Here is a 16,404-nt window from a genome sequence, read left to right on the forward strand (position 1 = left end):
TACAATTTATTTACGCGTTCTACTACGTGAGCAGTAACTTGTATGTATATGCAGCATTACAGTTCCCCTTTGAGAGGTATAACTTTGACGTGTAGTTGTGCAAATACAAAAATGCTTTTGTTAACAGAAGCAAAATTGTGTTTTTCCATCGCAAACGACACACATCTCTGTATTGTCCCATTTGCCGGTGAAGCCTGAACGCAGCTAACCGAACTCTGTAGCCAATCGGAAGCATCTTCGACACAGTCGTAATCTTCGGTTTATAACTCAGGGTGCCCCCGAGGTGGGCGTTGATTATGATGTACAAACTAATATAAATATATCGGTTTACAAAGGGGTGTGATTTACGTTGCGTTTTAAGGCCAATCGATTGGAACGTTAGCACCAAACATTTCCTCGTCAACTCGACTCGACAAATGCAATTATGTGAGAATGCGCTGCCGTGAAATACAAAACAAACGCACCCGGCGCGAGTGCTTTCCGTCCCAACTCTGACCAATCAGCTGTGCCCGGTGACGCAAGTGACATACTCCCGCCAATTCCGACTGCGTAGCGCGAGACAGGCGGCGGGGAAGCAGAGGCGCTCTCTGTTGAAACAAATGACCAATACATGTCGGTTGTTTAAGCAACAAACATATACATTTTTATTATTTCCACGACGTGTGTGCCGTCATATCCAAACTCCATCCACTGAAAAAAAAGTAGTTAGGATGTTGGCGGCAGAAACACCATCGGTGGAAGGACATTTGGCTGCATCTACACCCCGAAGACGAGGTAATGCTAATGTGACATCGAACTAGCTAGCTTGGAGTTTAATGTTAAAAATGGTGTGTCTAACATCATATTTTTTATTAGAAATGGAGTCGGGTTGTCTTTCCTACTTCATACTTCCTACTACTACTACTGGTGGTGTGCTAACAATGTATGCGTACTTTGTATGTGCGGCAAAACTTACGTCCTAGCTTGTTACGGGGTTAACAATATGGCTGCCGAGTAAACAGTGGACGGTCGCACAGCGTAAAACGCAACTACGCACTCCGGCAGGCTGGCGCTCTTTCCCGGTGAAAAGGTGTCCAAAGTACCGGGAGTCAACGCTGAGTTGGCTTCCAATTCGGCACTTGAGGAGACATTTAAAGTGGAATTGACGTAATGAGCAGTGCTAGTGTTTGTTTTTTGACACTCGGTGTTGTATTTGTGAGTGCATTAACGGCACATTTAAAAGTTTTTTTAAGCATCTAGTCCATATTAGAACTGGACCACTTTGAAAACCACGAGTTTTTCCTGTGTTTTTGAATGTGAAAAATATGTCACATGTTTCACTGCTATTGTAAGCCGACTGTACTGTTTGTCTTTGTTCGTGAACTAATCATTAATTGAATATGGAGTGATGTGTGCCTGTCAGTGAATGATGTGTGTTGTGTTTTGCAGGTATGGACTGCAAAGCAAGCAACAAGAAACTCATACAAGGTAAAATGTACAGTAGATGTACCACTCATTTCATTCAACACCAGCATTAACAGCTGTGGCTGTAGGCGCCCGTCAGGAAAAAGCTGAAAGAAACAAAAGCTATAGAAGGTTATATTAACAAAATAAAACGTATAAATTATTCATTCATTAATTTTCTACCGCTAGAAGATGGAAACTCCACACAGAGATGGCAGAGGGTGGAATTGAACTCGGGTCTCCTAGCATGTGAAGCCTGTGTGCTAACCACCCGGCCGCTGTGCAGCCCTGGTTCAGTATATTTTTCGTCAAAATAGTAGTCATGCCAAAATGTTGTGTTGCTGCTGGATGTTCACAGTATCCGAGTGATACTGTTGCGGGGGTGCTGGAGCCTACATGTGTATTATAGGGATGATTGTATTACCTGCATTTTATGAATGAAAAATACGTGTTAATTCATTAGCAATTGAATTGCTTTTTCCAGTCGGCATCCTTTTAGCATATTGGCTACATACATATATAGTTATAGTAAATGTGTATTTTTATTGTTTGCGTGCAGCTCGCCTCCCCTTCAAGCGTCTGAACCCCGAACCCAAAGAGAACGCGCTGCCCAAGCGTCCTCGTGCACACGCCTGTCCTGAACCACAAGTCTCTGACCTGGAGAACGACGAGTCCTCTCCGCTCAACGCGCGCAGTCGACCCCCTTTGGTCAACGGCCGAGGCCCCCTGGATGGCTTTCTTAACCGCGGCCCCCCCACAGCTTCTGACACCGTCATAGATCTAACGGAAGACACCATGTCTCCGGTGAAGATGTCAGATGCTCCTGCCGCAATCGACCGCAAGTTGAAAGACAACGCAAGCACAAGCACGTCCCCCAGGAAACCGAGCGGTGCGCACCACTCCGCTGACGTGCACATGTTAGACTGCACACGCGTCCCGGCCAATAAAGATGAAGCCAAAGAAGCAGAGGGTAATGGCGGCTCCCTGCTTGACACGACACAGGACTCAGACAGCGAGCCGGAGGAGCTGAACACGTCGGAGAATGTTTCCATTTTGGGGAACAAGTCATCCAGCAGTTCCACACACGACAGCTCGCCAGAGGGGAGCGAAACCACCATGCCCACGGTACGTATCCACACCACTACGACACTACGCACGGTGACCCTGGAAAGCCGTCGCACCGGGATAATTTTCTTGCAACAAACACGCACGCACATGGAAATTTATCACGGTGGTTTGTTTTTATTCATCATGCGGCTAATGGATTTGATTGTCGCGACAAGCCCAACTGCATGCATAAAGACTTGAGTATAGGCCGATACTAATAGGACTGTTTTTTTTAGTGATGAGATGAAGCCCCATGAGGCCTCGAACCATTTCAGTCAACTGGTTCGAGAATGGGTTCATTTCTTGAAGCTTCATGTGCACACAAAACCACCTACTGGCCTTGGATAGAATTACAGGCGGATGTATCTTCATGTGTGATGCATTGAATTGGCTCTTGGAAATGATTATGTACTACAAAAAATTGTACAATCTACAAAGTGTAATATAAAATATACAGTATATATAAAATAATGCATGTTTTCTTGTCCATAAATGCTATGTATTATGTGATATGGCTAGCTTCTTGCATGGTTGTGTTGGTAATACTGTAATACTGTACTTTCTAGCTGGCTCCATATCTTGTCTCTCTGAAGTCCAAACTAACGCCGGCACCTCTTGTAACATCACTACTGTTTTGTAATGTTGAATGTTTGAAAAGGCTTAAGCAAGAAGCCATATTACTCAGAGAACCATAGCAAGTATGTAAGAGTATGAGAAAATACTAATATTTACTTCACCATTACGTTGTATAGTTTTATTTAGGCCCCCTACGAAATATCGGTGACGGGGAGTCTGGAATTGATTGCTGGTATTTGAGCGCTGATATTGAAGCTTTTCCATGCAGGCTGGTATCATCTAGCTAGGGAAATGTTGCTATGCTATGTATGTTGTTGACTTGCGATTACACACTTTTTTTTTGGTAAGTGCACCTTGTCTTGAGAGGTTGTGTTTATTCATTAAAATCCTAATGTAATTTATGTCTCTAGGAGCCTGCAACAACTCCTAAAATCCCTGCAGATGAGAAAAAGATCAGAAGATGCTCGTTAAAGGTGAGCAGTTATTATTATTTTTTTTTTTTAAAGTCATTTCCACCATGGGCCGTGCTGTGCACAGCTGCGAATGAAAAGAGCGCTGAAAGTCTCCTTTTTCGCCGCTGCAGAGTCCACAAGCGCAAGAGGAGAGGCTTCGGGTGCGCCAAGAGAGGGAGCGGCAGAAGGAAGAAGCCAAGGCCGCCAAAGAGAAAAAGAGGGAAGAGACCCGCAAGCTGAAAGAGGAGCGTGAGAAGGAGAAGCGCCAGAAGAAGGAGAAAGATGGGCAGGAGAGGCGGGAGAAGAAGGAGAAGGAGGAAAGGGAAAAGGCGGAGAGGCTGAAAGCAAAGGAGGAGCAGCGCAAATCCAAGCTGGAGTGAGTGACCCCCCCTTGCATGTTCTCTCCGAACCTGATACACTGAGGTCCTATTTTTTGGACCGCTAAATGATGCCGACACCTCCCCCAGGGCCAAGCTTGAGGAGAAGCGTAAGAAAGAGGAGGAGAAGCGTATGAAAGAGGAGGAGAAGCGCATGAAAGAAGAGAAAGACGTGAGTGTTTCAAACCTGCATATTTAGTACTCTACTGTTTAGTACTGTACCTGAAGTCTTGCTGTACTCTACAGTACAGTTGTACTGATGCATTTATTACAATACCACCGTGAGAACTAAAAGGGTATCGTTCTATCTATCTATCGTTCTATCTATCTATCGTTCTATCTGTCTATCGTTCGTTCTGTCTATCGTTCGTTCTGTCTATCGTTCGTTCTGTCTATCGTTCGTTCTGTCTATCGTTCGTTCTGTCTATCGTTCGTTCTGTCTATCGTTCGTTCTGTCTATCGTTCGTTCTGTCTATCGTTCGTTCTGTCTATCGTTCGTTCTGTCTATCGTTCGTTCTGTCTATCGTTCGTTCTGTCTATCGTTCGTTCTGTCTATCGTCCGTTCTGTCTATCGTCCGTTCTGTCTATCGTCCGTTCTGTCTATCGTCCGTTCTGTCTATCGTCCGTTCTGTCTATCGTCCGGTCTGTCTATCGTCCGGTCTGTCTATCGTCCGGTCTGTCTATCGTCCGGTCTGTCTATCGTCCGGTCTGTCGTTTTGTCCGTCGTTTTGTCCGTCGTTTTGTCCGTCGTTTTGTCCGTCGTTTTGTCCGTCGTTTTGTCCGTCGTTTTGTCCGTCGTTTTGTCCGTCGTTTTGTCCGTCGTTTTGTCCGTCGTTTTGTCCGTCGTTTTGTCCGTCGTTTTGTCCGTCGTTTTGTCCGTCGTTTTGTCCGTCGTTTTGTCCGTCGTTTTGTCCGTCGTTCTGTCTGTTATATTGTTCTATCGTTCTATTGTTCTATTGTTCTATTGTTCTGTCCATCGTTCTGTCTATCGTTCTATTGTTCTATTGCTCTGTCTATCGCTCTGTCTATCGTTCTATCGATCTATTTCTTATTTTCTATTGGCGTAACAACTAAACGTGTACGTGTAGAAACAACGATTTTAGGGAACATTAGTTCCGCCTCATTAAGTTAGATGCATCTAGGTAGGAACCAAAAAGGAAAATAGTAGGAAGTTAAAACTGACTGAGGGGCAGTTAGAGTAGAGTATGACACCATATAACTTAAGCATCCTCCTCTCGGCTTGAATGTTTATTTGCTCTTTCCATCCATGCACCTTGTGTTTAACAGTGCTTTCATGTCTGCTTTTAGCGTCTGAAAGCTGAGAAAGCAGAGATTACCAGGTTTCTACAGAAATCCAAAATCCAGGCAGCCCCAAAGGTGAGTAGAGCTCAACGTCCGCGTACGCATTTGTTTGTTTCTTTGTTTGCAAGTCTCTCTAATCCAGTTTTCGTGTCAGACTCTGGCGGCCGCCTGTGGGAAGTTCGCTCCATTCGAGATCAAAGACAACATGTGCATGGCGCCACTGTGCCGGGTTCAGTTCGAGGAGTCGGCCCTGGAGGACCTGGACCGGTACTTGTCTTACCCCAGTGACAGCCCATGCTCACTGAAGGACTGGATCCAGCGGAAGCCTCGCTGGTCAGGCCCTACCCGACCCAGACCACCAAACCCCGTTAGGTGAGACATGCGGATCATTGTACCGTTTGTCCCATACGGTAACTTGTGGGTCACACATCCGTGCGTTGTTCTTCAGTGACTGTGTAGTCGTGGACGGGCCCAAAGGAGACGGCGTGCCGGACCGCAAACAGTTCGGACCCATGAAGCTGCTTCTGTTTCACGAGAACTACCGACCGGCTTACTGGGGCACATGGAGGAAGAAGAGTTTGCACATCACACCACGCTGCCCCCTCAGGCAAGACAAGGTGCGGACATTGCAGACGCCGTGTAATCCTAACCACTACAATACCTCCTACTCCTTTGAGATATTATGGAATGTATATGCTGATATTATTTTTCAACTGGTCATACACAGAAAGTCATACACATCAGTCTAAATCTGCTGTTGACCTCTTTAAATATGTTTTTAATGTTTTAAAACTTTTTATACCTGACTGCTGTGCCCCGCCCCGCTTTTACTCATGTTTTAACTGTGTATAAACAAATTAATGTTGTATTTTAACGTATCGTTTACTTGTTTTTATTCAACTCCATTTTTCTGTAAAGTGTCTGAGTATTTTGAAAAGCGCTATACTAATAAAATGTATTATTTATTTTTTAATTTATTTATCTATTGCAGGATTTGTTGGACTATGAGGTGGACAGCGATGAAGAATGGGAGGAAGAAGAGCCCGGGGAGTCCCTCTCACACAGCGAAGGGGTGAGTTAGCAGGATTGAATATGTAAAATAAGTATACAATAATAAATCATGATAAAGGTAAACAATCCAACAGTACCAACCTGGACGATTATTCCACTGTTTACCACAAAGATTTCCATTCCTAATTGAAAGGTGATATTACTTTCAGGAGGATGAGGAGGAAGGGGGTGAGGATGATGACGATGATGATGACGGCTTCTTCGTTCCTCACGGATACCTTTCGGACGACGAGGGGGCACTGGAAGAAGAGGTACAGGAAGGAGCTACGGGTTTGTTTCTAAACCGCCGCTCCCCTCTTCACACGCCCGCGCTTCTCTGCAGGACGGCGGCGACCTGGAGAAGCAGAAGCTGCAACAGAAACTGAAAGCGCGGGAGTGGGACGAGCTGATGTCCACCAAGAACAAGATGAAGGTGTTGCAGCCGCTGGTGCGGGGATGCATCTGGGAGGGGGAGGCGCCTCCCTCTGACCTCCTGCAGTCGTACGCCGTGTGCGTCATCAAACCCTTACCCAAAGCGGCCACCAGCCCCAGCCCGCAGGAGCAGACTCTAAATTGTGCTGGAGAAGTGCAGTGTAAGTGAGATTGTACTGACAGGATTGATGCATGATGCATGATTACTGTAATTTCTGGACTATAAGTCGCATAATGCAAAAAATGCAAGTCGTACTGGAGTATAAGTCGCATTTTTTGCGGGTAATTTATTTTACAAACTACTTGACCAAAACAGACATTACATCATCTTGGAAGGCAAGTTCTAATATTAATAAACGAATAGAGAACAGGCTGAATAGGTGTAAGATATGCTAACACAATGCTTATTCATCTACACAAAAAATAAACTTAAACAGAAAAGGTGTCCAGTGTTTATGGAACATAAACACTTTTTTCATTTATAAGTCGCAGGAACAGCCAACCTATGAAAAAAATTGAGACTTATAGTCCGGAAAATATGGTAGTTTTTTTCATTTATAATTTGCTCTGGAGTATAAGTCGCAGGAACAGCCAACCTATGAAAAAAATTGAGACTTATAGTCCGGAAAATATGGTAGTTTTTTTTTCATTTATAATTCGCTCTGGAGTATAAGTTGCAGGAACAGCCAACCTATGAAAAAAGTGCCACTTATAGTCTGGAAAATACTGTATGTTTTTTTTTCCTACCTAATTATGCATTTTTGGCCTTGTGTGACTTGTACTCCCGAGTGACTTATAGTCCAGAAAATACAGTATTTTACTAATCTGGCACAATGTTTGTGCAGACTTATAGTCTTACTTATAGTCTAAACTTATAGTCCAGAAAATACGGTACTTGTTCCAGAAGGTCCAACTGAAACTCTAACTTACCATTTGGGTCGAGGTATGTTTATTAAGAACGTGCCATGTTGGACACTAAACAATGTACGCAAAACTGTGGTTTAAGTTTTCAATGTTAACCAAGGTTCCACTGCACATACGGTATACGTACTTATTCTGGTCAACTTTTCCTCAGTGCTCAGAGAGCTGCTGCCGCTGTTGCACGGCAACCTGAACAACAGCAAAGCCATCATCGCAGAGTTTCAGGAGTTTTGTCGTCAGCAGACCTCGTCTTCCACATCAACCGCAGGACCGTCCACCCCAGACAGATCACCTGACATGCCCACTCGGTAAAAAAAACATGTCATCAGTACAGACTTCACGTTTCAGAAAGCATTTGGTTCCATCAAGGGACAAAGCTATGGAAAGTCATCTTTAGGGTAGTCAGTGTACAGCTTGCATAGCAGTATAGATGATGTATCATACACAGTATACAGTACAATATTTAGCTCATGATACCATATACTGGACCTGTAATTTCTGGTGTTTAAGCCGCACCCACTAGATTTAGAGAGAACACCAGATTTGCACCAGAACCTGTTGCCGCTCTGGTCCTGATCCAGTCCGACTTTCCGCAAGGTGGCACTAGCCACGTTTACATGGACACAAATATTCCAATTCCATTCGGTTATCTAACCTTTGTATACACCTCATTCCCAAAGAAAAGCGCCAATCCCAATGAATATATAATGGGATTCCCATGGGTGGAATATTCCTTTCCCCAATCCGATTGAGGTATCTTGTACCCGCTCAAACGGAAAGTTGTCAGACTGCGTTCTTCTTCATATGTGTTTTTCAGATGGTACTGGTAGGTACTGCTGGGTACTGCTGGGTACTGGTCCAGTATGTGGTGTGATGATGCTTACTTGGCAAAGTGGAAGATGTCAAAGACAAACTTTTCCATTTTAATTCCATTCGGTTTGTCTGGCGTGATGATTTCACCCTTGGAGTCCACATATGGTATCTTCTTCTGGGCCACATGGTGCTGAAGCTTTGGTTCATACGTCCTAATAATAATAATAATAATACCATTATTATTATTATTATTATAACACCATTTAAGATGTAGGTTCCCAAATTTGGGTTAAACTTATACCAATACCATCCTTTATGTCAGTGTTTCAGTAAGTCACTTCTTTTATTATTATAAATTATTAATTATTATTATTTTATTTATTTTTTATTTATTTTTTATTTATTATTATTTTAATAATTATTATTTTTATTATTTTATTATTTTCTTCTTATTATAACACCATTATTATTAACATTTAAGATGTAGGTTCCCAAACAGGAATAAACATGGACTACATTGCTGTCTGAAAGCTCAACACAAAGTTACATAGTGCGCTTGAACGCCCCATGATGTGAACATTCAGTGCAGAAGAAAGGAGATAAACAGGAAGATGATACATAGTAATATCGTTAAATGACAATCAATGTTTGGATTTTTTTCTTGTTAAATTACTGCTAATTTTTATATGTTTGTTGTTTACTGGAAGTTTTCTCTAAGAAATGACATTTGGGTCTAGCGGCGCATGTAGACAAGAGATTGGAATATTCCTTTCCATGGATACCATTGCTTTTTTTATTGATACCGACTCCAGTCAGTGTCTGCACCAGCTGCGGAAACAGTTCACGTGATAACTAGCCTTGTATACAGGAAGTTCTTGTAAACAATAGCTTAGGTGTCGTAGATATGTGTGTAGTCCCAAATCCTGTATGCTATGTTAACTACATACACAGTACATAAATACGTGTGTATTTCCTGCAGGATACAGCTGAGGCGTCTCATCAAGAACAACGCCGTGTATGAGAAGCGCGCCGCCTACAGACGCTGCTGCTGGTACGTGCATGCCGACGTGCTCGCCCGCTTTTCCCTGGAGGCTCTCCCGGTGCCGTGCCAGTGGTCCTACCTGACCAGCGGCGCTCGAGAGGAGTCCTCCCGTGAAGAGAAGCAGGCGGCCACAGGCTCCCAAGGAAACTCCCCCGCCACACCTCAGAGGTCCCCCGCCACATGCTCGTCTTCCAACAAGAGAAAAAGCGCGGGCAGTATGTCCATCACCAAATTCATGAAGCGATGCAGAGACCCCGAACAGGTTATTATTATTATTATTATTATTGTCCTGAATGTGATTAGCCATAGTGCTATGGAACTGAAACTGTCTTGGTCATAACCCCCATCAGATGGAGGCAACGGAGGCAGACGATGAGGATGATGACGACGATGACGACTGTGTAGTTGTCTCCATACAGAGCAGTGAGTTGCTGATCATCTTCCTCCTTTATATTATTTTATATTTTCATGGAAATCCTCCTTCCTCGTGGACATGATGCTGTCTCTGGACCGCCCCGTGTGTACACCCACCATCTTGTCAAAAAAACTAAGCAGGCTTCACTAGCTTTGGTGCAATGTGCTTTGGGTGGCGGCCCAGGGCCTGGGTGATCTGGTCTTCGGTGGCCATAATGGTTCTTGGGACACGGAATGGCACTTCTCTGTTGGGGAAGGAGCCAAGCTTATGCCAGAGGTTGAGACTATGGTAATGGTTTAATTTCATTTGAACATGCATCAGATTCCAATTGAGTGCATCACATAATCAGTTCCCAGTTCCACATGTCCAAAAGGAGTAGGAAGAAGCAAAGCTTAATAAATCCTACCCCTCCATCTGGTACTTTTACAATCACTAACTGTTACATTTGTTCACTTTCTGCTTTTCTAATATAGTTAAAAAAATTGTTGTTTTGTTTTTTTTTTTGTTTTGTGCGGGCATATTAGTAGTCCAGATGCCTCAAGTACGCCCCCACATGGCGTATTTCTTTCTGGTCAGTCTCACCTTGTTAACGGGACAAAAGCTGAAAGCGTTCTTGTTCTCTGCAGGCGCAGCCAGAGAGAACTCCTCCATCGAGGGTGACGACGCGATGGAAGTCACGCACTCGGGAAAGGCCGCTCTCCCGGAGGCCAGCGCCGCTCCCACCTTGGCCACGGCCTAAGAATTCACGGAATTCCGAGATAAAGCACCACACTGCTGCTGCAGGTCGGCTCACACTGACTTCACCTGCTCAACATTGCGCCGCGGACGGGCATCAAACCTCACAGGTGCGTTTTCCATACGCAAAACAGCATTATTTACGGTTCTTATAAAGATCTGCATTGTAACCTTCAAATACTTCTTTTCTACACAAAGTTCCTGTTTATTTCTAACCCTGACTGGAGTAGCCAAGAGATGTTTTATATAAATATGTATTTTGTATTTTGCAACAATACTTGAACAAGAGCAAATTCATTAAACAAGAATAAAATGGCTGCAGTTGTTGATTGTGGTCCTGCCAGAGGTGGCGCTGTTGTACATCTGACGTGAAATATTGATTTTTTTAGCATTTCTAATAATCTATCAAACAACTGAGCCGCCACTACAATTTTAAGTCTTTCTCAGTCTTTAATATCTGCCATGATATCAATCATACATAGTTGTATGAGTAACTTAGCAGTGTGGAAACCGTGGTGTGTACTGGGGAACAAATGTTTTCAAATCTGTTTCTCTGAACTGGAACCTAAAAGCAGTGAAGCCTACAAGCGTATTCAAGCGCCAGAGTCCATGCTGAGTACAGTTGGCAGGTCTGTACTCCCGGACAAGTGCTGCATTAACTTGCACCGTGGATGCAGAGCGGAATAAAAATTCCCCTCTCATTCTGTGTGGAAGTGGTATATTTTTGGCTTCTTACTTTTTGGTCTGTTTCAAACCCCTTTTTAAGTTTGGAATAAATCAGAGGCTAACTATTTAGCTTGCTACGGATAAGGTGGCAGCTGTCTGGTGTTGTGTAGCGTAGTTAGCGTTGCACATTGTTGTGTAAAGAAAGCCGGCGGGAGTGTTAGGTGTATGTATGGTAAATGGCTTCCATGCATATCCATCAAGCGATTAAAGCTCATAGTGAGGATGGATGATACTTTCTCAATGCTAATGTTTAAGTTTGCGTCTATGATACAGTGGTATGGAAAAAAGTATCTGAACCTTTTGGAATTTCTCACATTTCTGCATAAAATCACCATCAAATGTGATCTGATATTTGTCAAAATCACACAGATGAAATAAACTGTCTGCTTTAACTAAAACCACCCAAACATTTCTAGGTTTTCATATTTTAATGAGGATAGCATGCAAACAATGACAGAAAGGGGGGGGGGGGGGGGGTGGATAAGAAACAGAACCATCACATTCAATTGCTCTTTAAGTCTCCTTCGGCAGAGGGTTCAGTTATCCCCCCCCCCCCTTCTGTTATTGTTTGCATACTATCCTCATTAAAATATGAAAACCTACAAATGTTTGGGTGGTTTTAGTTAAAGCAGACACAGTTTTTTTTGACAAAGATCAGATCACATTTGATGGTGATTTTATGCAGAAATGTGAGAAATTCCAAAAGTTTTTCATACCACAGTATTTGCTAATAGGAGTATAAAGGTGACTACGGATGTTATTTCATGTTGAAAGTGTATTTTTAGAAGGTGGTAAACAGTTCTCCATTCAGTTCTCTAGTTTAGTGCAGGTGTGTGACGCCATCTTTATTATGTACAAGCAAAACAACAAAGTGCTGACTCCTTGTCATTTCAAAAACAAAGACAAGAACACAAACGGAAGTGTTGGAACTTTGCCGATGGAGTGCTGGAGAAAAGATGAGCAATGAGAGGTAGTTTGTCGAAGCACATGAGAAGCATTTACTCAACACTGCTCTCATCTAGCTTCTAGAACTATACATGGGCCAAACCAAGTTAATTTGCTCTCAAGTACGACTCTTGACTTGGGAGGGGGGGGGGGGGCATAGTGTTTTTTTTTCAGGAATTCAAAGCAGGCATTAATAAACATCAGGGCAGCTTTCCTTGAACCCTTTTCACACAGAACGCATCCATTCAGAGTCCATTGAGCATTCTTCCTGACGCAGATGCCAATATGGCGACCTGCTATCCAATAATACTGAAAACACAAACTGGTGCTGACGCAGGGAAAAGGCTGGCTTTACATGCTGTGTAAAAGGAGCTACAGCTGGAACAGAGGGGGGGGGGACACCGCCCGTGGTTGACATAACATTTCTTCTGTTCTGTTGTGATCAAAGCAATTGTTGGGAATATTATCTACATCCCATTGGCTAGGTTCCAGTTCCAGATCCAGTAGCTTCTGTTTCTCCTTCATTTAGCTGTAGAGACGACAGCTACCTGATGTTAGCATTTGCGGACAAGTAACAAGTACGCGCACGACGAGTCGGTTGATGAGGGTCCGTTTCAGCCCGGCGGCACCGGGAGGGAAACGAAGCGAGGAGACGCTCTGCTGAGCTCAGCTCAGGGTCCGAATGTTTTGCAGCAGCTCTGGTTTGAGGATGTCTGCGCATTTTCCTCCTGCGGCCGCAATGTCTGCCTGCACGGCGCTATCCCAGGACAAGGACAGCAAAGCTGCGGGGACCTTTACGGGAAAAAATACACAAATAGAAGAGATGAGCTTACATTTGAAGTGTAGCAAATACTTTTAGCAGATGAACGAAGAAATTATATTTGGAAGATGACTCTGTCACTGGGTGGCACGGTGGTCGAGTGGTTAGCGCGCAGACCAGGATTCAATTTCCCCCCTCGGCTATGTCTGTGTGGAGTTTGCATGTTCTCCCCATGCATGCGTGGGTTTTCTCCGGGTAATCTGGTTTCCTCCCACATTCTCCCCGTGCATACGTGGGTTTTCTCCGGGTACTCCGGTTTCCTCCCACATTCCAAAAACATGCTAGGTTAATTAGCCACTCTAAATTGTCCATAGATATGAATGTGAATGGTTGTTTGTCTATATGTGCCCTGGGATTGGCTGGCCGGCGACCAGTCCAGGGTGGACCCCGCCTCTCCCCGTGAGGAAGAAGCGGTAGAAAATGAATGAATGAATGATTCCGTCAGTGCTACACTGCTAACAAAGACAGCAGGAGAGGCTGCCATCTTTTTTTTTTTTTTTGAGAGCGTACTAACCAGGTTGCACTCGGCGAGCGCGACATCTGCTGACTCCTGTAGTTTGTGACCCCCCGGAGCGATGAGCTCAAAGGGCTGCCAGCCGTCCACCAGGGAGTCTCGCACGAAGGCGAACAGCGCCGGGAGTCGGTCCCAAGCGTAGAAGGTCCCTGTGGGTGGTCACATGTTACAAGCTAGGTCATCTGATGCCGCGTGGTACGGCGGCGTCGCTTACCCTGCAGCAGGTTTCCATCGGGAAGTCGGACGCGCAGGAGCGTGTAGTTGTATTTCCTCCTCTCCCTCTGCTCGTCTCGTTCCCTCATGGCCTTGGTGCGGAGCATCGAGTTCTTCTCAACCAAATCACTCCTGAGAAACCAAGCAAACGTACATGAACCGATACAGGAGGTTGCCTACAGCCGCTTTCCCCCTAACATTCTTTCATATAGTTGGTGTCGTACCTCTGCTGCTGCTCCCGCTTCAGCTCCTCCGCGGTCAGGTTGTAGAACTCCGGCGGCAGCTCGAAGCTTGTGGCGTTGTCCGACGCTCGGAACGCTTGAGCCTGTCGGTCCAGCTGAGCTCGGACCGGCTCGCCGCGCTGGAGACGATCCCGCCGCTCCTTCATCAGCTCCAGGGCGTCTGGACTCTGTTCTGGCAAGACCAGGAACTCCTCGTCCTCGTCTAGAGTCAAAAGACAGATACCTGATACCAGAAGAAGTACTTGGTACTCTATGTTCATTTTCTCTAGTACTTCACTCGACTATGCTGGAGCCTATCCCAGCCTTCTTTTTGGCCGACTTTCTGGCCCCTGACTTCACACCAAAAGCCTGGCACGCGCCTTTGTCTTTTCAGATGGAGGCCGTAAGAATTGCGTCAGAAAGGGCGTGAATGTGGAAACATTTGGCTAAATCATTTCCTGTCAAAACACGATTACTCATCCCATATTTATCACGCTTAATTGGTTCCAGACCCCAAACAGAAATACTAAAAGAAATACGAAGCGTGGATTACCTTGACCTTCCACAGGAAGCATGGCGCTGGTAAAGCCCAGGGCCTGCAGGAACTCCCGACTGCCCTCCACTCCCCGTACTTTGTCCTGCAACACAGCGACACGCCCAGGAAAATACATCCTACCGTGTCATTAACCCTCCAACCAATAGGGGGCGGCAGGGGGAACACACCTGAAACACTTTGTTACTCAGTTTAAGCTTCCTGTATTTGTCATCTGAAGGATTCTTGCATATGTTTTCAACATACCTGTATAGAAAAATTATGACATATTATATATACGATGATTATATATTTAAATATTTAATATTTAAATATGTACGGTTACTTCTTACTTGCTTATGATGTCCACTGCAGCCTTCACTTTGTCTTTGTCTTTGTTAAAAGTGTGGATCATCATCACAGAGGCTTCCACCGCATCCTCTTCAAAGCGCTGACAAAAACGTGTTGTTTTTGTTATTAATAAGAATATGATTCCAGTTGATCAATACGTGAGGCATACCATTAAAATGGCTTCTTTAATGTGGACGTCCCTCTGCGCCTTGGTTAAAGTGGCTCCCGTTAACGGGCAGGTGAAATACACACCTGACACCGAGAGACACCGACGGTCTTTGGAGGCAACGTCTGTTCCCTGCGCAGTCAAAGAACACCCGAATGTGTCTTAGAAGCCTCCATTGGTGCAGAAAGATGGAGAGAGAAAAAGAAACAACAAACCTCAGCAGTCTCAGCTTTGTCTTTATCAGCCAGCGCAGCAGCCTCCGCCTCCAGCTCTCTTTTCACTGCAAGCCAGCATGAAAGGTTTCCACGATGCCAAATGGAGAGAAGCGAGCCACATCACGGACATTCGCGCATCTCACCCTGGTTCCTGATGGCATCCTGGGAGGTGTGGACCTTGGGCCGCCGTTGCTGTTCAATCCTGGCCAGAGCTGCCGCTCCCGCACGCTGGGATCCCTCGCTGGGGGCATCTCGGTGCTGCTGCTTGGAACCGGAACTCCTCTGGTCTCTGTCAGACTCAGCTCTGTATAGAGTCACAATACAGAGGTTATTAGTAGTCTTGTCTTATTACACAGAAATGAGCAGGTGTGTCACAGATATTCATTAATATACACTGTCACCCACAGAAAATCTATAAATATATACAATAAATTAATAAATGACATGTCCTGATACGTGCAAAAGTACTATTATGCAGCAGCAAGTGTCACACATGGAACACGTGACTTAATGAGATTGCCTGGGATTTACCGTTAGCCGCCCAGCAATTAGACGCCGCCCACACCTGAGCTGAGCGCATCATGACAAAACAACGCGGGGAAATAAAAGTCGAGAACCGAACCTTCGCAATGAAAGCCACACTTAAAATGAAATGGTTGTTTTTGGAAAAGGAGCACCCAGAACGTCACTGCTGTGCTATCATTAGCTGCCTGGCTAGCTAAAGCGACCGAGGAAGAAAAAGTTTGCTAATTGCCTGCTGTCTTCCGTAAGCTTCTTCCCAGGGCCCGCCGATTTAAATTTCATGTCCTTCTTAATGTCATCGAAAAACTTCTTCATCTTTAGAAGCAAGAAGAAGAAAAAATAAAGAGAGGACTTGTGGCTGCCAAGAGACGACAACAAACCACCTCAGTGACGAAAGCACTACTTCCGTGTCGCGCTCGCGGAAGTGCTGCCACCGTGTGGTGGGATGTCTTGCCATCAGGAAACCTTCATGAATGTAGGATCAAATGTCACCCGCTATTTAGTGTATAGAAAA

At 44.8% G+C, this 16,404-nt stretch overlaps 2 protein-coding genes across 2 annotated transcripts; one reads left to right on the forward strand and one right to left on the reverse strand.

Annotated features, from left to right (window-relative positions):
• Positions 1 to 518: 518 nt before the first annotated feature.
• On the forward strand, positions 519 to 11,268 carry chaf1a (chromatin assembly factor 1, subunit A (p150)). Its single transcript, XM_058074098.2, has 16 exons — positions 519 to 774; positions 1,429 to 1,467; positions 2,003 to 2,568; positions 3,537 to 3,599; positions 3,710 to 3,954; positions 4,046 to 4,127; positions 5,264 to 5,332; positions 5,412 to 5,629; positions 5,706 to 5,874; positions 6,249 to 6,329; positions 6,478 to 6,579; positions 6,651 to 6,900; positions 7,815 to 7,968; positions 9,453 to 9,777; positions 9,866 to 9,938; positions 10,557 to 11,268. Exons 1-16 carry the CDS (start codon positions 600 to 602, stop codon positions 10,667 to 10,669), a joined length of 2,724 nt encoding a protein of 907 aa, XP_057930081.2. The 5' UTR covers positions 519 to 599; the 3' UTR covers positions 10,670 to 11,268.
• An 813-nt stretch (positions 11,269 to 12,081) lies between these two features.
• On the reverse strand, positions 12,082 to 16,311 carry ubxn6 (UBX domain protein 6). Its single transcript, XM_058073128.2, has 11 exons — positions 16,123 to 16,311; positions 15,512 to 15,672; positions 15,369 to 15,433; positions 15,157 to 15,285; positions 14,990 to 15,087; positions 14,828 to 14,903; positions 14,658 to 14,742; positions 14,108 to 14,327; positions 13,885 to 14,015; positions 13,671 to 13,819; positions 12,082 to 13,128 (listed from the first exon to the last, which is right to left on the reverse strand). The coding sequence occupies exons 1-11, from the start codon at positions 16,203 to 16,205 to the stop codon at positions 13,003 to 13,005; spliced, it is 1,323 nt and encodes a 440-aa protein (XP_057929111.2). The 5' UTR covers positions 16,206 to 16,311; the 3' UTR covers positions 12,082 to 13,002.
• Between the last annotated feature and the right edge of the window lie 93 nt (positions 16,312 to 16,404).

Source organism: Doryrhamphus excisus, linkage group LG4 (assembly GCF_037039965.1).
Source record: "Doryrhamphus excisus strain RoL-2023G ecotype Guam linkage group LG4, RoL_Dexc_Guam_v1.1, whole genome shotgun sequence".
NCBI lineage: Eukaryota > Metazoa > Chordata > Actinopteri > Syngnathiformes > Syngnathidae > Doryrhamphus > Doryrhamphus excisus.

What these genes read in the sequence shown, in the direction of transcription:
- chaf1a (XM_058074098.2), top strand. Translation starts at nt 600, where the DNA reads ATGACCAATACATGTCGGTTGTTTAAGCAACAAACATATACATTTTTA. An exon ending in GCCCCCTCAGGCAAGACAAG is followed by an intron (nt 5,875 to 6,248) that starts GTGCGGACATTG and finishes TATCTATTGCAG; the next exon opens with GATTTGTTGGACTATGAGGT. An exon ending in AGTTGTCTCCATACAGAGCA is followed by an intron (nt 9,939 to 10,556) that starts GTGAGTTGCTGA and finishes TGTTCTCTGCAG; the next exon opens with GCGCAGCCAGAGAGAACTCC.
- ubxn6 (XM_058073128.2), bottom strand. Translation starts at nt 16,205, where the DNA reads ATGAAGAAGTTTTTCGATGACATTAAGAAGGACATGAAATTTAAATCG. An exon ending in GCTTCCTGTGGAAGGTCAAG is followed by an intron (nt 14,328 to 14,657) that starts GTAATCCACGCT and finishes TTTTGACTCTAG; the next exon opens with ACGAGGACGAGGAGTTCCTG. An exon ending in CGATGGAAACCTGCTGCAGG is followed by an intron (nt 13,820 to 13,884) that starts GTAAGCGACGCC and finishes GACCACCCACAG; the next exon opens with GGACCTTCTACGCTTGGGAC.